The 21,576-nt window shown below is 44.1% G+C and overlaps 1 protein-coding gene across 2 annotated transcripts; it reads right to left on the reverse strand.

Annotated features, from left to right (window-relative positions):
- Nucleotides 1–889: 889 nt before the first annotated feature.
- RSPH1 (radial spoke head component 1) lies at nucleotides 890–10,152 on the reverse strand. Of its 2 annotated transcripts, XR_015257559.1 has the most exons (10): nucleotides 10,098–10,152; nucleotides 9,444–9,557; nucleotides 9,217–9,322; nucleotides 7,538–7,628; nucleotides 7,164–7,299; nucleotides 6,798–6,869; nucleotides 4,830–5,046; nucleotides 4,249–4,392; nucleotides 2,303–2,416; nucleotides 890–911 (listed from the first exon to the last, which is right to left on the reverse strand). XR_015257559.1 is itself a non-coding variant. In XM_086739996.1 (9 exons), exons 1-9 carry the CDS (start codon nucleotides 10,149–10,151, stop codon nucleotides 2,367–2,369), a joined length of 984 nt encoding a protein of 327 aa, XP_086596122.1. In that variant the 5' UTR covers nucleotide 10,152; the 3' UTR covers nucleotides 2,222–2,366. The 2 variants fall into 2 exon arrangements, 1 of the variants encoding a protein (XP_086596122.1); XM_086739996.1 differs by lacking the exon at nucleotides 890–911 and having other exon boundaries at nucleotides 2,222–2,416.
- Between the last annotated feature and the right edge of the window lie 11,424 nt (nucleotides 10,153–21,576).

A 21,576-nucleotide genomic window follows, 5' to 3' on the forward strand; every position in this document is an offset into this window, starting at 1 on the left:
GTCGCATGTTCAGGAGTTAGCTGCCTGCTGATTAAGGGGTGCTGGATAGGTTTTTATCTGTGGTGTAGGGATGCTTATTCAGCTGGGAGATGGTAATACGGCAAGCAGAGCTTTTCGTAGTTTGTGTAGGTGCTACTAGGAACTCTTGTGGTACCTACAAGGTGCTGCAAGGCAGGAACTCTCCTGCAAACCATGTGGGACTGTGCAACACCAGTGCTGATGAGCTACTGGGTCTGATCTCCAGGAGTAGTTGAAGAAAGTCCCCTTGGTCCACCAGTGGTGACAGCCTAGACAGGGCTTGGGCAGAGGGATGTTGTGTCTGGGTCTCTCACTAGGGCTGTGGATGATGGGGCCCTCTGCTGTGGGAGGTCTGTAGTGGTCCAGGTGCTGTATGTCCAAGGACCTGGAGAAGGAGGTGTGCAGACTCTTCACTATTAAGGAGGGTAAATGGGATATCAGTAGGGTCTCCACAGAGGTGAGAGCCTGAGCCTGAGGTAGAGGGATGTTTAGGGGCTGTGCTGGATGGAGCGGTGGATGGGGACCCCCCTGAGGGAGGCTGCTGAAGTTCATGACTTCTGGCAGGAGGAGAAATGTTCCTCCTTCCTACTCAGACTTGAATGCAGAGAGTTGGTGTTGAGCCCTAACAGCCATGGGAGGGGAACGGATGCTGCTAAAGGGAGGCTTCAGAGCCAGCTGTGCCCAGCTTGAACATCAGCAGAAAGCAGTAGCGGTTGGAGATCCCCTTCTGTAGAGAATAAAGGAACCTGTTTGCTGACTAGACATGCTGTCATGGGAGATTTGCTGTTCAGCAGATGCCCAGGTACTGGGTGTTGTACAGAGATGGCCAAGGCTCATTTGGTACCCTGAGTGTTACCCCTCCTTGCTCATCATTGTGACCATCTGTGATATACCTGGAGCAAAACAAAAGTAACTTCATGATTTTGGGTGGTAAATGGACATAGGAATGTACAGGATGTCCCCTTGATCCCGCATGGGAAGAGGTCAGGTAGAAAGGGACTTTTGAGAGGTGCATGGCTGTTGCCATAGGTAAAGCTTTGGCTTTTATCATCATGGGTCCCTCTTGGAAGAACAAGGAGATCTAATGAAGTGGGGTAAGAGTATCTTTGCCAACATGTTTGCAAATTTGGTGAAGAGAGTCTTAAACTTGATACCTTGGAGGATTATGATAACTGCTTACACTAAGTGAAGGAGCGGAGTTCAGGGGTGGTAAGTAAACGAGCAGAGTGATGGGAGCAAGACATCCTTTGGGAAAGATAAAACAAGTCAAAAATGAGCCTACTTTAAGAATATGTATGCAAATTGATGCAATCTGGGAAACAAAAAGGAGGAACCAGGAATTGCTCAGTGTACAGATGCAGAACTGTGACATCCCTGGAAAAACTGAAACATGGTGGGACAGCTCACACAACCAGAGCTCTCCAATGAATGAAGGGCTCATTAGTAAAGAAAGAAAGGAAAATGAGTAGAGTTGTCATCTATGGGATGAAGCAGCTTGAATGCATGGAGGTCTTCTATACTATGGACAACATGCTGGTTGAGAGCTTGTGGATCAGCAAGGGTATTATAGTGTGGCATAGTGTTGGGAATTTGTTACAGATCCACTGCCTCACCCTGATTTGTTGACAGTCTCCTTTAAACAGCATAAGGAAGGCTACAAGGTAAAAAAGAAACTTCGGACTGAGCTGCAACACACACGAAAAAAAAAGTAGTAGTACACAAAAACTGGAAGCAAAAACAGACGAAGAAGAATTTAAACAGAAGGAAGAATTTTAAAACACTGCACCAACGTGTCAGGAAAGCAAAATTCAGCTTGAGTTCAAACTGACAAGTGGAGATTTAGGGCAACAAGAAGAGCTTCCACAGCTACATGAACAGCAAAAGAATAAACAAGGAAAATGTAGGCCTCTAATGGGTGGTTTAGTGACAGAGGATACAGATGGAGCTGGGAAGACCAATGCTGCCTTTGTCTTCACAAGCAAGACTCCCAAGTCTCTGTGCCCAGAGGCAGGGTTCAAGGAAGAGAAGAACTACCAGCAGTGGGAGAAGATTGTGTTTGTTTCTGTAAACTTGTGAGGACACAATTTCAGGGATCCAGAATAATCCCATACTGAATTCAACAACTGACTATCTGCTATATGGAATAAAGAAAGTTGTCCTGAGATTGTACACTCTGAGACCGTAAAAGATTCAGAGATACATATTGCAGACAGAACAGTGACAGAAATGTTTATTCAAAGTATCTTAACTGAGCCTTTTATGAATAAAAATATTGCAGGTTTACCATAATAAATGATTTACTCTGAAATTTCCTTTTTTTTTGGCTCTTTATCTTTAGTTGTATCCCATTACTCTGCTTCCTTTTGTTCATCCTCTGTATCCTCTAAACCAGTAGCTCCTGTGGATGTGAAGAAAAGACAGGACACAGAGAGGCAGTTTATTATAAAATATTGGAAAGTAATCCTAGTAACCTAAAACATAGTTCTAGGACTATGCTATCTACCTCAGTCATGTTTCCCAGTGCCTTTCACTGCCAATACTTAAATTCAACTGTTATACATTGTTTGTCAGCTGCCAGACGGACTCGGTACACACACACTGACTGTCAGCCAGCCCATATGTAACTCTGGAATAGCCAAAGAATGTCTCCTATCTAGACGAGCATCATAAGAAACATAGAGCAAGAAGGATGGAATTCCTGTGTGGAAAAAAATTACAGTAGTGGGGCAGAGAATATAAGGCTGCAAGAAACCTGATTTTGCTACACTTGGTCTTCACAGTATGTATATTTTCTTCAAATCATTTCCTCTTACTATAGCATAATCTTGCTAAACATAAAGACAAGGGGAACAATATGTTGCCTAATTAATTACAGATATAGAGCTATGCTGAAAAATGTATAAAATCCAACTCTTTGATTCTAGAAATAAAGAGCTGGAAGGAACTTTGAGATCACCTATCACATTCTTATCCTTTCATGCATCGGAATCTGCATTATGCTACCTCTGACAGATACTTGGATCCATTCGTTCTTTAAAAAAAATAAATAAATAAACCAATGGGAATAAAAGAACCGCTTCATTGTGGTAGGCGAGAAAATGTGTTAGAATCAAGTTCAGTTAAAAATGGTTATTTGAGTCCAAGAGACTTAGACACAAACCAGGCTCAGTGAACTTTTGCCAAATCCAAAGCAGAGCAATGCAGGAAACCTGCTGAGATTTCTGCTGGATCTGATCCAAGCTCAGGGATCCTGTAAGTTGTCAGTTCTACACACCAGATCAGCTGGCTGGCTAGTCTGCCCTGAAGCAGGAGAGTACCTTCAGAGGTCATGGGTAAAAAATTAGAGCAAATAATCTACGAAAATTCCAAGAGCTGACCTAAATGTTTAGTCTATACCTCCAGGCATTTTCACATGGTTTAACAGTCTTTTTGACCCCTATGGATAGTGCTTTGCTTTCCTTTATTGTAAAGTGGACCTATTACAAATAGATTAATTTATCTTATGTTTTCATACATCATAAATGTGAGCTTGTAAATGTCAACACTTAATAAATACAAACAACGCAATTGAGTGGAGGCTATAAGCTAAATATGAGTACGCACAGATGCATCCTTTTGTTGCTTCTTAGTAATTTTGTATTAAAAACAGGCTCCTGAACTGCCTGGAAGAAAACCTGAGCATCTGAATTCAAATCTCTTTGGTTTATAAGAGAAACAAATCAACTAGTTGCTAACTTTTGGCTAACTGTTCAAATCATAATGTATAACAATACCTAAAATTTGTTTATTCAGGAGATTTTTATTTCCCGGTTTCTTAACTTCAGTTGAGAGAATAAGAATACACAGTTCCATTCATGAGAGAAAAGTGGTGTGCTCAAAACCATCTGGATTCCTCAGGGTCTGAAATCTTCTCTTTCATTTTTGTACAAAGAAAAAGTTTTGCAAATGCAATCACTTATAAACTCAGCTTTGAAAGTGCTGTCAACTGTACACGGGTAGATAACGCTGCACAGAAGTGTCACTTCTAATCTGTACAGTATATGAACTGGACTACTCAAACCACTTTACATCTATAGAGGACTGCCCCCCTTATGAAAGGTAGAGACTCCCACGGTCTTTTCAGCTTGATAATGGACATCTCATCAGCAGCATGACTTCAGCTGATAGACATATATCATTTCAAACCCTGATTGCTAATTGAAGAACTATCACGGATGCTCCATTCCTCACCTTGATCCTCCTGATCTTGGTTTTCTTCTTCCCCTCTGCTTCTCTCATCTTCGTCTGCTGCATCCCTTGCTGGGCTAAAAACTTCATTGGCTACTTCATGAAGAGAAAGGTCATCATCCCTACCCTCAGCAGACTCATTAGTAACTGGAATATGAGAAATTAGAAATACTGAAGAAAATTAATTTTTACAAATTTGCACTCAGCCATTGTTTTCATACAGTACCAAATAACTTACTGAAATATGCAGTCTTTACTCACATGAGAAATCCCACAAAATTTTCTGTAACTGTTTATAATCAAGTTGGTATAACAGGCCATGAAACAGACTAAAATGATGCACAGGCTTCTGAAGACAGTTGTATCTCATTATGCTATGTGAGGTAAAACATATATATACATATATATATATATGTATATATATAGTGCAGTTTATTAACAGGCTTGGGCATTCCCAACATTCAATATGTGGTAAATTATTGGAAAAAAAAAAAATCCTCTCACACCACTTGGTATTAAACTGAAAAATATGGTTTCAGGGGATAGTCAAAGCCTGGAGTTTCCAGCTGTCCAGCAGAACAAACCTGCAACTGATGGTGTTTTCTCCTCTTCAGTTACTTCTTCTGCTGCTCTTTCTTCCATTGCTTCTGCTGCTGCTGCCGTCCCTAGGGAGGCTTCTCCGGGAGAAGGTGGGTTTTCCTCATCGGGAGTCCAGAGTGTAAATTCAGTAATCTTTGATGCTTTCCATGTTGGTGCAACAAGTAATGCGGGTTCCTCCTCTTCTTCTCCCTCTTCTCGATCCTAGAAGACAACTCGAAATTCAGCATCTCCTCTTACAGGTATTAAGGCAAAAACTAAGACGATGGTTCTGTGTACTAAAACCTCTTCATCTGGGCTCAAAATGGCAGTGACATGACCTTTAAAAGTATTTGCAGCTGGAGGAACATCAGCAGCCACAAATCTTGAATGATAACTATACTTTGAACCTTGCTAATGTCAGTTAACTATTATTAATGATTAATGCTTGTCAGTTTGCCTACTTTAAGGTAAAATTTTGTTTCTCCCTTAAACAGAATGGCTGTGAGGGGCCTATCAACTATGTCTCCTCTTCTACAGTAAAATAGCAGCAAATAAGATGAGTAGTAGTAGGTACTACACTGTCTGTCTCACATAGGAACAGAGTGGCAAAACAGCTCTTTCTGTCTGAATCTTTGCTTAGGGAAGACCTTGGAGTGAATCTAGGAGGCAGTAAGGTACTGCACAAAGCTTATGGTTTAGAAATTTGAAGATAAATTTTTATTTCAAAATTATGCAAATATGAAGGAGTCTTAGTAATGGCATCATTATAGGTATTGCAAGCTAATTTCTTTTATTTTTTTTAAATGAGCCTTGTTCTGCAATTACTTCAGCTAAAGCAAAGAGGTAAAATTTAATCTTACTTTAGTGATAGCACTGTCCCTGACTTTACACAATCACTACAGCATTCACATGAGAAGAAATTATTGTTCCTGAGAGTAATGATTTTCAGAAGCTGAGTGCTTAACCTTGAGTTCTTAAAGTCATGTTTAAAATCCCACATCAATGGCCTAATACTCCAAAATCAGCATATCCAGCAATTCCCAACTGAACTGAGGATACTAGATATGCATCACTTTGGATACTCATTTGAATCTTGTGATACTTAATTTGAGCATCCCTTGCCTTTAGCCAAAAGAGCAAAACAGTCTCCATGTTTTGTAAATCTCTATCTCTACTGATAGGATTTTTTAATTATTGTTTTGTCCTTGTCTTAAGAAACAATTGGAGAATTTTCAAAGAACGTGTGAAGAGAACTCATGTGTCAGACAACAGGGGTAGCAAACTCTAAGCTAAAATGTGGCACATTTTCTTGAAATCAAAACAGTAATATTAAGATATATTTCTGATTTCTATAGCTTTTTTGCACCATATTAATTGGAAACATTTCAAAACATTCATGTATGAAGGAGAAGGAAAAACAGGGCATGATCCCAGCTGCTCCTTACAATTATTAGGAGCTGTGGATACTAAGCTCCTAACAGGACCAGGACAATAATGGGATACATTTCCAAAACATGAATCTGCTGGAAATTACCATTTGTACACATAGCATTAAGCAATTCAGAAATATAAGAAGAAATATTTTTCTTTTTTTTTTTTTTGTGGTGTTCAGAACAAAGTGGGATACAGACTAAATGTACAGATAACTACTTCTATGTTCTTCTGTGGTTTGAAACTTCAAATGTTTTGGGAAGATCCAATTCTTCTAAACTTTAAGTAGAAAGGACTCCTGTTTGCAAGTAGTGCAAAAATCACACCTTATACTTGTCAAAGCTTACCCAGCAGAGAAGTTAAAGAAAAAAGCAAAATGAAACCTCATTTCATTCTTAACAATGAATGAGTTTCTACCCTTTTTTGACTGGTTAGATCTACTTTAACATCAGTATCTATAAGGCATTTTATAGATTACTCAACAATAGATTTGATTTATTGAGTTCTCTGATACTCAGTATAATTTGCACTATTTCTTTTACCTGCTCTGACTGTATGTATTCACCATGCTGTTCACATCCAACATCAAAGACATATTTGCCACGACCTATAGGCTGCACAAAGATACAAAAAAGTCAGCAGAACTATAAAGTTAGTACACTCTAAGCATGTATGTTTTACTACAAATTTCATACAACAGTCATAACAATACAGTTTGAAAGCAAAGTTGCAGAGAAACCTGGCATTCTGTCCTGCAAATTAATCTGGTTTCTTCTGTAAGACTTATGGTACGAGCAACACTACAAAAGATTGGGAGCCTAGCTTCTTATTTTAAGTGCAAACAGGTCTTATTCAGGCAACTCTGTGCTAACTGTTCAGATAAATAGAAAGTTTTCCAGCACACTTACATTTCCATTCAAAAACGTGCCCTTAAATCTATGGTTTAGGTGGATAAGTTCAGCTACTCCTTTCTGGTTTCCATTTACCCAACCACCAACATACTTAGATCCTGTGTCCTTATAGACATACGTGCCTTGTCCATGCCTAAGGAGAAAATAATAATTATGCTTTATATTACTGAAATATTAACAATGTAGGATATTGTTATACTTAAGGTACTACAACTGTATTATTTAATTAGCTCAAATGACTGAAGTTGGCCCTAAATTGCCAAGGTCATCCAGTAGCACTTGATTTGCTGCAGTCAGCCATACTTTGAAAATCACCTTTGTATTTTAATGCCTCTGAGTGACTCAAAACATCATGCAAGAATGAAACAAACCTAGTGTGGTTAAACCATTGTCCAGTATAGGTGTCTCCATTTGCATAGGTATACTCTCCATAGCCATGTCTCTGGTCATTCACCCAGTCTCCTTTAATGAGAATACAATAAAACCAGAGTGAGATGTGGTATATTTCATTGTGTGATACAGTGGTCAGTTTGTAAAGTTATCATACATGAATTATTAGAGAAGGAAAAGAAAGCTCTGACATCATTGTGATTCCTTACTCTAAGCCCTTGATCTTTTCTCTTCTGCTTGTCCCTTTCCACACATATTTATGCAGCTGCCTGATCTCCCTTTCACTCCAAACACATTTTGTCCACCACAGTCTATCTCCATTATCTTAAGATGAACACAAGAAGCCATGTAGCATTCTGCTCCTACCTTTAAACCTGGTAATGTATCACAGTTTCATTAGATAATGTGGCATCTCCACTCAAATAAAAAGGGACTACTTTAGTTTGACTCATTTGCTAAAACTGTCCTGACAGTGAGATGTCATATATACTCAAAATGATGCTAGATTGTATGTCTTAATTACTCTTCTATTCAAACTTAAAAAAAAAAAAACCCAAACAAACAAACAAAAGAACACCCCTCAGGTGGATACACTCCTGCAAGGCAAGAATTGGGCTGCTCCTTTAGCTCTCTGGTTCTAGCCTAAAAATGTGAATGTTCTTTCTTGCCTAGCTTGGAAAGGAAGGGGGAAATATTGTCTCTTGAAGCCTAACTGATATTCAGAAGGTTTTGAGTACTCCCCTGGAAGAAGGGAAACAATGTGATTTTCAACTTCTTCAAACTTCAGAGGCATCCAAATCCCTGAGTAAGTGCTCTAACCGTAGACTATTTTTTAAAGATGAACCTAATAAAGTTCTAAAAATACTTTATACTGAACACAGTCTGTGGTTCTAACTATCATTTAGAAATACATCAGAAATATAGAATCATAGAATCATAGAATGGTTAAGGTTGGAAGGCACCTTCAAAGGTCATCTAGTCCAACCCCCCTGCAAGGAGCAGGGACATCTCCAACCAGATCAGGTTGCTCAGAATCCCGTCCAACCTGGCCTTGAATGTTTCCAGGGATGGGGCATCCACCACCTCTCTGGGCAACCTGTGGCAGTGTTCCACCACCCTCATGGTAAAAATTTTTTTCCTAATATCCAATCTAAGTCTATCTCCCTCTATTTTAAAACCATTACCCACCATCCTATCACAACAGGCCCTCCTGAACAGCCTCTCCCCATCTTTCTTATAAGCCCCCTTTAGGTACTGGAAGGCCGCTATCAGGTCTCCCCAGAGCCTCCTCTTCTCCAGGCTGAACAGCCCCAACTCTCTCAGGCTGCCCTCATAGGAGAGGTATGTATATCTTCTGCCAAGATTTCACTGATTTGTAAAAGATGCCTGATATTTCTCTGGATGCGGAATATCCCATTTGAAACGAGGATATGATAAGAATAAACTCTACCGAACGCCACACTTCTCACAATAACCAATATAAACCCACACTTTTTAGATCTTGTAGTAAAAAATAATAAAAGGAAACTATTTCATAGAAATTCTATCCTCTTAAAATAATACAGTCTCCAATTCATTATCTCCTTGCATTCCAGATATGAGAAGGGAGCTGGAAGAATGTGTCCTTTCAGTTACAGAAATTCCTTCAACTGTTTTTTACCTTTATATTTTGATCCATCTGGATAAAAAAAAGTGCCCTGGCCATGCTTTTTGTTTTGAAGATATTCTCCAATGTAGCGAGCACCATTTTTAAATCTGTAGGTCCCCTGAAACATATTTGGTATAGATAAAATACTTGTCAGTTCTCCCTCTTGTTTCAATACAGTGCCCAAACTAACAGAGCTGATGAAACATAAGCACAACCTCTGCCTTCTGTCACTGTCTTACCTGTCCATTTCTGAAACCCTGGTCATATTCTCCATCGTATGTATCACCATTGGGTAGACGTGCTTTTCCACGTCCATGTCGCTCACCTTCTGGATTGCGCTCACCGTCATACTCCTGATCAAATGTGATAAAATATTAACGGTTTAAGAGGGCCAGACCGGATTGAATCCAGCCTCTTTAGACAGAGGAAAACAGGTGTTTGCTCAAAATTGCTCCAATTCAGCTTGAATCAGAGGCTGCAGCAGCATCAGGCCAACAGATGTGCTGCTCATGCAGACGCTCTCAGCAGGTCCTGGCACCCAGAGCCTTTCCTCCCTTCCCGACACGCAGCTGGAAAGCACAGATGACTTGCTGTCATCCGGTGCAAAAAGTTAAACTGAAATGGTACACCCCCACTTCCCAACATCCCGTGCCCACCGAAGAAGCCCCCCGGGAGCTCCCCCAGGCTCAGCACGGCGGCCGTGCAGTATTTAAGACCCCGCGACCGGTAACGTTCACTCTTCCCTTTCCCGTTGGCGCTCCCCCACCCCCTGCCCCAGGCCCCCGTGGGCCGTCGAGCCGCTTCCCGCCTCGCTCCACCCCAGTGCCCTCGGCGGCGGAAGCTGATGGCGGGGACGGGCCCCTCGCCGCCGCACCCCGATCGCCCCGACCGACCCCCAAATTGGGCTCGGCCTCTTCCGTCTCCTCCTCCGAGCTCTGGTCCGACATGGCGGCGGCGTCGCCGTTACCGCGGCAACCAAGGCGGGCGGGGGCTCGCGCTGCTGTCCCGGGTGCTGAGAGCCCCGCCCCGCCCCGCCCGGCCGCCGCCCGCCGCCATCTCGGCTCTGAGGGGCAGCGCCGGCCGCCTGCGGTGTTACCGTAAGCGGAGAGCCCCGCCGCCCCCGGAGGCCTTACCCCCGGCTGCCGGGTGGCTCTCGGTGGGGGTGCGGCAAGCGCGCGGGGGTGTGGGGCGCCGCCGTGCCCCGGCAGTGATCTCCCGTGCCTCTCTTGCGCTTTGCTTTTCCCGACCCGTTCCTTCAGCCGGTGAAACAGGCCGGTGCCAGTTGAGGTGAGACCCCTCAGTCTTCTGAGAGCTCCCACTAGTTTGGCCTGTTCGGCCTGTAAACACTTTTTAATTTTTTTTTTTTTTTTTTGGTCATGTTTAGTGACATTTGAAAATTCCAGTCCACGGATCTTCTCTTTTTGTTTTATACCCAAAGTTTTCAGTCTGATGAGCCTCATTGACCAGCTCAACAGATCAGATGTGTCCCCACCATGCAGCCTGGTGAATCCCACTGGAAATTCAGTACACGCCTTTAAATTGGAGCCAGAAGGCCGACGGCGTTCATCGCCAGTCTCTGAAATCCCACAGGATTCCCACAGCTGGCTTGACGGTGCACGTCCGATGGCATGGTTGGAGATGTGTACTCATCAAGAGGCGTCACCGAAACATGCTTGGGCTGCACCGGCGCGCATGGGACACTCATACTGTTAGCAGTCAGGCTCTGCATTTCGGGGAGCTCTGAGGAGATTATCTTGTTTCATATGCAAAGCACAGCAGAATGGTCCCTATGGGTAATCTGAGGGTCTGGACAGAGGTAGGGAAATGCTCTGGGGCTGATCACTGCTGGAAGTCATCAAACCACCATGTGATCTGGCCTGGAAAATCCTGTGTTTCTGTATAAGTGAATGGCGTGCGAATTACCTCTCCCACTGTTTTTTCTAAGCTGCACCGAACTGCTCTGCTGACAGGGGCCCTGGGCAGTTCCAACAGTTACTAGTGAGATAGCAGAACGGTGAGTTAGTTGGGTTCTTACATCACTTAAGCATCTTCTGCTTTCACACATACAACTACTTCTACTTCCGCTATTTTTTTTTCTTGCCCTTTTAGTAACTATAATTCTTAATGATCTTAATATGTAGGAAATTTCCTGTATTCTGACTTTTTTCCAAACTTCTCTACTCAGTCAGTCTCAGCAGTGATCCACATGACTGATGACAAGCTCAGTCACCTCAGCCAGTCAAGATCCTCCCATTCTAACATGATTACAGCTAAATCAATGCTGAGAGGCGAGAAGAGGGCTCTCTTTTCTCAAAATGTCAGGAAGAGTGGAAGGGAGTAGCTCACAAGGAACAGGAGAGAGGATAGTACCTCATAGCTACCCTTGGTCTGTATTAAGCAATAATAATACCCCATATGGAAAAGACCTTGTTTTCATTTCATGTTGCTTCTTTGGTTAATGTTTCATATGTGAGCTGCAGTATTCAAAACCAATCACTCTTTAAAATGATATAATTTGCCTCGATGCCAGATAGTGCTTTGTTATTCTTTAGAGAGGAAAATGCCCTTAAAATCTACCTTGGCTAAGGGAGTTGATGGTGACTGCATTACAGCTCATACCCACCTCCTGCAGATGTGGAGGACAAGTTGTCTTGCTGAACGCAAGTGGCACGTCATTTCTCTGCAAAGCAGCAGCTTTGGGAGCAGCAGGAGCTTGGGGAGCTTGGGGAGACTCGAGGCCCATCAGTGGTACAGGAGTCAGGCCAATCACCTTGCTATCACTTTGCACAGTAATTTAATGGCTGAGGTTTCACAAGAGGAGCCTTGTGAAGGTACATGTGGTGAAAAGCAGTTAGCTAACTAAGCACTGCGCAGAGGAGGTGACGCTTCTGAGGTAGGCAGCAAAAGGAGTGGCAAGTGGAAGGAGTGACAAGGTTGGAAAATGTGGTGGAAGTTACCTTATACCCTAAGTCAAAGCTTTACCACCCAAACCAGAAGAAAAACAGGATCATCTCTGTACAGAGATACACCCTGTATTCAGGTCATTTTATTTACATGTCATAGGTAGGAATCTAAATAGCCAGTATTTAAATAATAAATAAATAGTATTTATTTATTCAGATGTGTCACTTATGTGGCATATGTGTCTTTTTGTTTTCAGCTGCACAAAGATGAAAAAGGAAGAGAACTATTGCTAAGTACCATCGTGTTCTTAGCTCATAGGAAGCATTTGGGCTTCCAAGTTAACAGCCAGTTACTAATTTGAGAGTGCTTTCCGTTTGAAACATTTAAGAACACCAAAATTAAATTTTGTTAGCTGGCAGAGCATTAAGAAGCTATACATTTATTTACTCAAAACTGTAAGGTTATTTCTCATTCCTGCACATCCCCAGCATTTGACTAGGGAAGCCTAATTTGCAGAACGGCTGTACTGTTAATAAGTAACCACAGAGCATGCAAACTACTGCTCTGATTGCTTACCTCCTGCGGAACTGGATACGAGTGCACCTTCTCTGAAGCGTAGTCTGTGCATTTCATCCTTTCTCATTCTTGCTGATGCCTCAGTTTTTTTCTGTCACTGAAGGATGGCTGAATTCTTTTATCTACAATAAGGTAATGTCTCCAATTATAAAACTGATTACCTAGTCTGTGAGTGGCCTGTTAATTCTAAGCAGAGACTGTGGCTCAGAGTTGTAAGGGAAAATACCTTTGCGATGCATATAGAGGTGCTCTCTGTTAAACGCGATGACAAAAATAACCGGATGTGTCTTCTGGCTTCAAAGTTCACGTAGCCCAGGGGACAGCTGTGACACAAACAGGACACAGTGACAAGCCGCCAGAAACACTCCCCCTAATGACAGTGCTCTTGGTCTGTGTATTGTTTCAGAGTCCTGAAGGCAGAAAGGGTTTGAAGGAGGAACAGTGCTTTCCTTGGGAAACAGCCAGGAACAAGTTCTTTATAAAACTGAAACTGCTCTGAACCTAGAAGTGGCAGACAGCACAAACGTCTGTGTGTCGGGATCATATAGTTCGATCTAAATGAAGGAGGCATCGTTTAAAGTTTTCTAGAACTAGAAAATGTTGTGAGGACAACTAGAGCTTATACGGATGCATATAATTAATGACAAAGAGGACATATTTTGTACTTTCTGGTCTTTCAGTTGCATTTGGGTGTGTTTCAATGTCAGATTAAAGTTAAGCTTTATGTATGTTACTATTGAAAGAAGGGCTGCTATCATCCTTATTTTCTTGTTCTTTTTCCTTTTCCGTCAAAGGACCAACGAGTGACCGTAAGTATTCTCAAGGTCCTGCTGATCTGATATATAAATTTCATTCGGCAAAAGGCCAGAGACGGTGAGTGAATGTGCTGATGACCTGCTCTGCTCTTACTGCTGGCTCCAGCACCGACTGCCAGCCACCCTGGCAGGAGAGGGCAGCAGCTGCCGTAGCTGCCAGCTGCCCTGGAGAAGCTCCTGGTTTGTGGTTTGAGCAGAAGCCCCGCAGGGAGAGGGAGCTCCGGAGGAACCCGAAGGCGTTGCTGCCGGAGGTGCTTACAAACAGGGAAAGGTAGCAACATAGCAAAGCAAAAGGCTGCTAGGCACCGGACACCATAAGGTGCCTCCAGCGGAAGGGGACAGCCCTGGCTGTCCCTTTATCCTGCTTTGCAGGTCCTCACTTTGAATTTAATCAGAGAGGTCCTCTGGGGGAGGGGGGGGGACGACGAGGATGGCCAAAAGCCACTTTTAAGGCCTGCTATGCTCCCAGCTCTCTTTGGACTTTACCCTGTGTTAGGAGAGGGGAGACTTTTGGCAGTGCAGAGGTTTTGCAGGGAAATTGCTGTGCCAGGCCTGGCCTCAGGGGTTCCTCCCAGTGCTGACTGAGCTTTGAAAACCCATGTTGCACAATGAACATCAGAAACAACAGTACTGTATGTTCACCTCTGCATTGCAATCAGTGTCTTGCTTCAAATGGGTGCCAAAAATACAGCAGGGTGCACACATTACTTCTGATGTGGCAAAGGTGACACACTGCTTTATTCACACTAGGTGCACTTTGGCATTCCTGCCCTCTTGGAGCTCTCTGCTCTATGCCCCTTGCCCTACCAGGCATCCTTCTTCCAGGGGCAATGCCTCTCTCTGTGAACCAGCTTTTCTACACCCGGCCAGCAATGTGGGTCTAGGGAGCCACCTTTTCAAATTCCACCATCAAAGTTACTAGGGAGGGTGGAGGTAATTTGTCTGATTCGCAGGTTGGTTTCCTCACTTCACAAACTGTTCAGTCGTGACCGACAGAGCTGGTTACTTTGTGAGTGCCAGTCCTTGGGCACCCAAGTCAGTCTGAGTTTTGCTCTGGGCTAAATTAGAGATGCAAATGACCATTTATTGCTTTGGTAGGGGAAACCTGGGCAAGATTATGTCTTTTGACAGCAATTTAAAGAACAGAAATCCGTAGGGAAGTATTTTGTTACCTCTTAGAAGATAGTCATTTATATCTTTCTGCTTATAAAATCTAAAACCACAGTCTAGTGTACTGCATGGTCAGTATCAGATACTAGCAAAGTGTAAACTGGAGTTGTCAGGAAAAACTTAATTAAATCAGCTCTCTTCCTCCTGAAACTTCACATAAACCAGGTTGATTTCTTCAGCCTTTTGGAGAAAAACTGGAATTAGGGAATTAAAATAATATCTAAAGGGGAGTTTTTGTTTGGGAATATACATTTCAGGACTTTTTTGTTATTCTGCAATATATACTATCAGACACACTTAAAGAATTACAAATATTTTCTTAGATTATGGAAGCAAACAGTGGACAAAGTGAAATCCACTTTCACTAACTTCAATATATTGGATTTCTTTCCTCCAATTCAGAATGAAGACAGATTCTGAAATGTCAAAATCCTTTGCAAAATGGGAACTTCTCTCAGTACAGCTCTTTTTAAGCCCTTTACAGGCAAAATGAAAGCTGTGTAGTATGTTTGTATGCCAAGTAATGATAGCCTCTTTTTGTGTTCATAACCAAGCAAGAAAAACAAGTGACCTTTCTAGCCACTCAGTTTACAACTGCCTCCTCCAAGTACAATTAACATTGTGAAATTCTGAAGGCGGGATGATTAGGAAAGAAAAGTTTGTATGAAAGCCATTCTTGAAATACCAGGAGTACTTTTTTTTTGCATCTTGGTTAAATACAACCTTTCAGTTCCCTCCTGCAAATTATCCAAGGGAAAGTGTTCTGCTGTATTTATACCCTGCCTCTCATTTCTCTGACCTTACTGCTCATTTTGAAGTACAGAGCGCATTCCACTCTTCAGACGTATGAGAAAACTGTCAAGTTTTTCTTTTACATATGGGGTCTCCCTTTCCACTAAAGTGCAATTGAGACATATAGAGGTCACTTCTATTCCATTTAGGAAATTGTTGTTAATGTCTTTTCACAAGACTTTTATGACAGTCAGTGTTAACTACTGCTACCAAGAAAGCAGTTGGCATTCATGAGATAAAAAAAAATATCTTACAGTCAGCAGAAGAATAAAGCAGTGCTAATCTTACATTTTTCTCTACTTTTCTCTGGAAGTGGGTTTTGTTTCTTTAAATAAACAAATCCCCAAACCTAAGCTTCTTTATTTAGGTGTAGCTTGCAATGACATAAAGCTAAAGTAGCCCACATCTTTTGTCCATACCATCTGAAGTCCTAACTTGGCAACTCAGAATTAATTCAACAGAGAAGAATAAAATGATTCAGGTAGATGAGACTAATTTGCTGCCTCCTTATTCCTGTCAGCTTGAATACCTTTGTACTTCATCTTCTTATACATGACTTGCAAGGCAATTGCTTTACTGTAAGCTCTCTGTTCTGGTCTGCTTTCTATTTTACCATGGTATTTGTAACTGTTCTGGTATTTTACTTCTGTTAAAATATGCCTCACTCCTCCCTTCTCATATAACTACCCTCAAGTGATCAAGTCTGCAAGCATGGAGAAATTCAATCTATGAGTAGTCTACTTGCCTATTTCAATCTGTTTACTCCTCAGCAATTGTTTCCGTAGCCATTTCTTGCACTTCCACTCAGCTCTCCAGGCAATTTAAGAAGAGTAGAAATAACGACAAAGCAACAAGAGAAACTATCCCATTTCCTGCTGGAAGCAGAACGAAATTCTTCAAGGTAAGTTCCTCAAAATAGGTGTTCTTCTTTTGTAATGAAAGATGGTCCATATATTGTTTTACAGATCACATTTCTAATAATACAGCTCGGTTGTGTTAGTTTGCTGTTTTGTTTTTTTTTTTTTTCAAATTCTGCATTCTCAGTACATTCTTATTCTTTTTTTTTCTGCAAGCAGGTGGCTGAAGGTATGAGAGCTGATGGGGGTCTCTAGCCAGGGAACCTCCATCCTAGCTGCTGGGGCCGCTGATCTTTGTAGCCACGTGCAGCAGCTCTGCTCAGGCCTCTCTCCGGTAGATGCCACCCCAACAGACACCACTGTTGCTGTAACTGCTTTTTTAATAGATCTTTCCATAGCTGGCATGAGGTGATGTAAGAGTTACACTCTCCACCCCTCTGGAAAGCCTTTGTGAGAGTCAGAGTAGGATACTGTCAGCACCCCGATCACAGTTTTCTGAATGGAACTAGAGACTGACAGGTAACTCACAGGGTTCAAATAAATGCCATAATTCCTAAATGTCTCCTGCAGTCATAGCAATATCTATGTAGGAGGCCTGGAGGCAGTTTTACTGCCCCTCTCACTCCATACTCCACGTGCCATAGTTTTTTTTCTTCCTAAGTAGCCTTTAGTACTCCAGCACCATCCTGCTGTGGCTGGGAAAAGGCTGTGCTGGCACAGTGGTCTTGTCTGCTGGTCTCTTTTCCTAAAGATACCAGCCGGTGGTTCTCACTAGCTTTCTAGCAAGCTAGATGTGGTGAAAGTACCAGTCTGGAAAGTATGTAGTCATATTAGTATGGCGCTGTGACAGCACTAAAATTTCTCTTCAACAGGCAGGACATAGTGTGCTAACTCAGCTGGATAGCTTCCAGAGCACAGCCAGCCAACCTCCAGCCCTTTCTGAGTGCGGCCACAGCAGGGCTATACCTGTCTACTCCCAGCCATACGGGCATAGCCTTCACAGCCTCTTTCTTTTTTTGGCTCTTTTGGATGTTATTTAATTTCTTTTGCCAAAGCTCGATGGCAGGTTATATTTGGTTTGCACTCAGTGTTGGTGTGAATTGCTTATACCATATCCCGGTATACAATATCTCAGCTGCTCTGTTGGGAAAACAAAGTGTGTAAAACTAATAAAGGCAACTAAAAGCCATGATTATATCAGTCCTGAGAATCCTGCTACTCATGTGGAATAAAGTCTGAGTAAATATTGATTTTTATATAGTAAAATACTATTTACTCTACCATTATACCCATAATACCCATTAGGTAAAGAAGTTATGAACTTTTCTGATCCCCTGAGACAAAGAGATCACTGAGTGGCTAAACAGATTATCCTTTTCCATCTGTGCAATTATGAATTATAAAACATACTTGCACAATTTACTGGAAAGAAAAGAAATACATTAACCAGCAATAGTCTGCATTCAGACCTCTGTTCAGACAGCGTCACCTATTCAGCAAAGGAAAGACTATGCTGACATCCACTGACTTCAAAGTGTTGTGCTGCATCAGGACTTGAGGAGTTAAGAGCACCACTCTTGTTAAGCGGAAGTAAAATTTAACTGTCAACCAGGAAATAAGATTATTTTTTCTGAGAGAAGGAAGTGCCAGCAGAAGCATACATAAGCATCTGTCAACTCATACATCTTTACTTCTGTTTGGTTTTGCAGACAAGAACACGCCCTTTCCTATTTCTTCTAGCATGAACATTGCCAGAGGCTTAGAAAGCTGCTGCTGTGGTTGGGACCCAATACAACCATTTACTGTACCGTGTCCTTAATTTGTATTTCCTTCTAGAAAGGAACAGGCAAAATGTCCTTTCTGTTCTTCTCTGTGAGGCTCTAGGTTACATATATTGTTTTTTTTTTTTCTAAAAATGGGTCTTTGTGTTCTTTTTTTTTAACCGTTTACTCCTGGCTGTAGACCTTTTATCTCTGAGAGACCTCTGGCCCTTCTGTGATCATCGACACCAGCAGGCTCTTGTGCAAGCAGCAGCACAGGCTCAAGCTGCTTCTCCTCTCTGCATTCTTACTCAATTTGATGGCTTCTGGCAACTGTAGCTGCTGGTGACCAGCACTGGCAGAGCAGAGGGAGCAGCTGTGCCAAGTGTGGCAGCCAGCAGGTTTCAATGATGTTAGGGGAATGGATTAGGAGGGATCTTTATTTTAGTGGGAGATGTAGTTTCTACTTCAAGTAGGAAAAATATCAGAGGGGGGTGTGGCTGTTTGGCTCTTGCTTTTTGCAAGTTGCAAAAAATTGAAGATAGATACTCAAGCAAGGTTAAATTCTTTAAGGAACTTAAAAAAGGCCAAGCCAAATAAATTTTTTAAAGTGAGGATTCTGCATTATGATGATAGTTGTTGTGATAATTTGGGATGGTGGCTCATCATGTATACAAACAAATGCACTGCAATGGGTCTGACCTTTTCTGCTCTAAAGAGGCAAAGCCTCCTTTTTGTATGGGTCTGTGGCAGTCAGAATAGAGGGTGCCTGGGTGCCTTCCTGTGCTGGTACAGAAGTGCAGCAACATGATTCATGCAAATCTCTTTTCCTAGAGGAGCATTCCCTGTCTAGTTTTGTTGCTGCTAAATGGTTGTTACAGCAGAAATGACAAACATCAACATACATAGATGCTCTGCTCTGGCTACAATTAAGCCATCTATATCTGATGTCAGCATGCGCTTTTCCACCCCAGGCAATAGATGCCCTCTCCGTAAGACAACAGCATTTCCACGATACATCTCATCAGAAGAATAACGAAGCTTGAAGTATTTCCTTGTCTGGTTCGTGCACCATCATATGGGGGGCAGTAAACCCGGAGAGCCGAAGCAGCTCTGGGACATGCCTGTTCATGCTCCACCTCCAAGTGTTAGGAATCAGCTAAACATAGGCCTACAGCCCAGGGCATCAGCCATTTCCGCTGAGCTGATGGGGCTTCGGGGCAGATAATTTTTCTTTTGCATTCACAAGGGACATGGGACTGTATTGTCAAAAAGCAATGATGCACTGTCCTTTCCCCAAAACACTGGATGGCATTATGGCTTGTCCTATACTGCAGGATGGTTCTGTAAAAGCTGTGCTAATGCAAGACCTTTTGATGGTTAGTAGCGGCTTTTGCTTTCATCTGTGAACCAAATATAATCTTAGAAGATAAGGTTGATGCTGATCAACAGCAGTGCATTAGCTTTTCAAGTAGGAACTTCGTAGCATTTGGGGAACCAAAGTGAAGACTTTTTTTTTTTTAACGTCTGATTCACTGCTTACAAATCTCAGCTAGAAGGATGTGAGCCTAAGCAGGAGTCAACATCGGCCAGTGACAAGCTTAAAAGCAGCAGATTGTGCAGCATCCCTCTGCATCACGATGGTCTGGATGCAAATCTGAGACTCTGGTTCTGCAAACATTGTTTTAAGCAGGAAGGGCTTGTTTATTGACTGGCAGAAAGCAAAGGGAAGATGCCACTGGGACCGTGGAGCAAAGCCAAGCACTCGTCTAAGTGTTTGAAATGTAGAGTCTAAGTAGTATCACACTGGGAGTCAAAGAGTGTGTTTTACCGGTATTAGCGGCACAGGCAGTACAAGATGAGATGGAAGAGACAAAATAAAACTGACCATTTTAGTGAGTGCCTTAAGTGGGTTGCTTGTGCCAGGCAGTTTATACTGCACAAGAGACAAACGGTTATACAGATAAATTAAAACCTGCACAAGGTAACTGTTAGCAGCTTTCAGTTTTGGAAGAAATAAATGGCATAGTGTTACCCACCCTGGTGAGGTAGTTGTGATAAAAAAAAAAAATATATATATATATCTGCATCTGGAAGTACACATTTATAGAAATAACAAAGCTTTGAAATATATATGGTTCCTGAAAATGAAAAAGCGCTGCAAGATCAAGAAACCAGAAGGCAAATAAAATAAATATATTATTTCACTTTTCAAGAAGCACCACCAACTTTTTTTCCGCCAGTTTCTACATGACCTGGTGCGTGACTTCTTAACGTTTTGGGTTTGGCACCATTAATACCCTCGCATATTTCAGCCGGGCAGCCCACAGTGCTGTAGCGAAACACCTGTGCTCACCCACTCGGGACAGGGCCGGGGCCGGCGGCCTGCCCGGGGATAGCACCAGCGACGCCGGGCAGGGCGGAGGGCGCCGAGCCGCCGCTCTGGAGCCTGAGGGGCCGCCGGGGGTGACAGGTGGGCCGGAGGCCAGCACCGGCTCAAGGACCGGCTTTTATCTTCCTGGTGGGCTGCGGGCGGGGCCCCGCCGACGCCGCGCCGCCCCCCTGTCTCAGCCCCGCGGCGGCGAGGCCCACGGAGCCCCCGGCCCGGAGGCAGCGGTTTTCCCCGCAGGCTTCGCCGGCCCTTACAGAGGCGGCCCGGGGCCTCCGCGGGGTACGCTGCCGGCACGGACCAGCCCACGGCGCGGCTCCTACCGGCCCCCGCGGCCCGGCCCACCCGGGTGGGAGTGCCCGGCTGCCCGCCGAGCCGTGCCGTGCGGTGCCCAGCCCGCCCTCCTCCACGGCGCGGCAGGGAGGGGCCCGGGCAGACCGGTCCCGCCGCGCAGCTCCCGCGGCCGGGCGGCGATCCGCAGCCGCGCCCGGCCGCTCAACTCCGCTGGGCTGGAGCGCAGGCCAGGCAGGAAGCAGGAAGCCACCGGCGGCGGGAGGGCGGCAGCAGCGGCAGCGGGTAGGGTAGAGTAAGCTCGGCTCGGCGGGCGGGGGGCGGCCGCCGTGCACCTGTCGTGCCCGCGGCGGGGGCGGAGCGGGGGCGTCGCCGCCGCTTCCCGCCTGTGCGGCGGCCCCTACCTCCGCGGGGCTGCCCGGGGCCGGCGGGCGAGGTAGGGGGGGTGCTGCGGACACGGCGGGCTCGGCTCCCCGCCGGCGGCGTTGGGAAGGCGGCTGCAGTGCTGCCGGGGCTCAGGCATTCGCCTCCCCGGCTGCCACCGCCGCCCCCGGCTCTGCGTTTGCTTTCCTTCGCCTTTTGTCTTGCCTTCCCCGTTTTATTTATTCGAGGCAGGGCTTACTGTGAGACCCCCTTCTCCCGCCCCAGCCGGCGGGGTCAGGCCTTGGATCGGATTGTTTTGGGGGCACCCCGAGGTGTCGCTGGTAGCGGCAGGAGCAGCCGTAGCCTTGTGCCCCTAAGGGTGCGCGGCTGCGGGCGGGAGCCGCCTCCGCCTTTGTAACCCAGAGGCAGAGACCAGCCCTCGGCTGGCCTTGACC

The sequence above is a fragment of the Chlamydotis macqueenii genome, chromosome 1 (assembly GCF_036417535.1).
Source record: "Chlamydotis macqueenii isolate bChlMac1 chromosome 1, bChlMac1.mat, whole genome shotgun sequence".
NCBI lineage: Eukaryota > Metazoa > Chordata > Aves > Otidiformes > Otididae > Chlamydotis > Chlamydotis macqueenii.

Coding starts and splice junctions, on each gene's coding strand:
- RSPH1 (XM_086739996.1), bottom strand. CDS start 10,151: ATGTCGGACCAGAGCTCGGAGGAGGAGACGGAAGAGGCCGAGCCCAAT. Junction 6,870..7,163: donor GCACGTTTTTGAATGGAAAT/GTAAGTGTGCTG, acceptor ATCTTTGTGCAG/CCTATAGGTCGTGGCAAATA. Junction 5,047..6,797: donor AATACATACAGTCAGAGCAG/GTAAAAGAAATA, acceptor GTTGTCTTCTAG/GATCGAGAAGAGGGAGAAGA.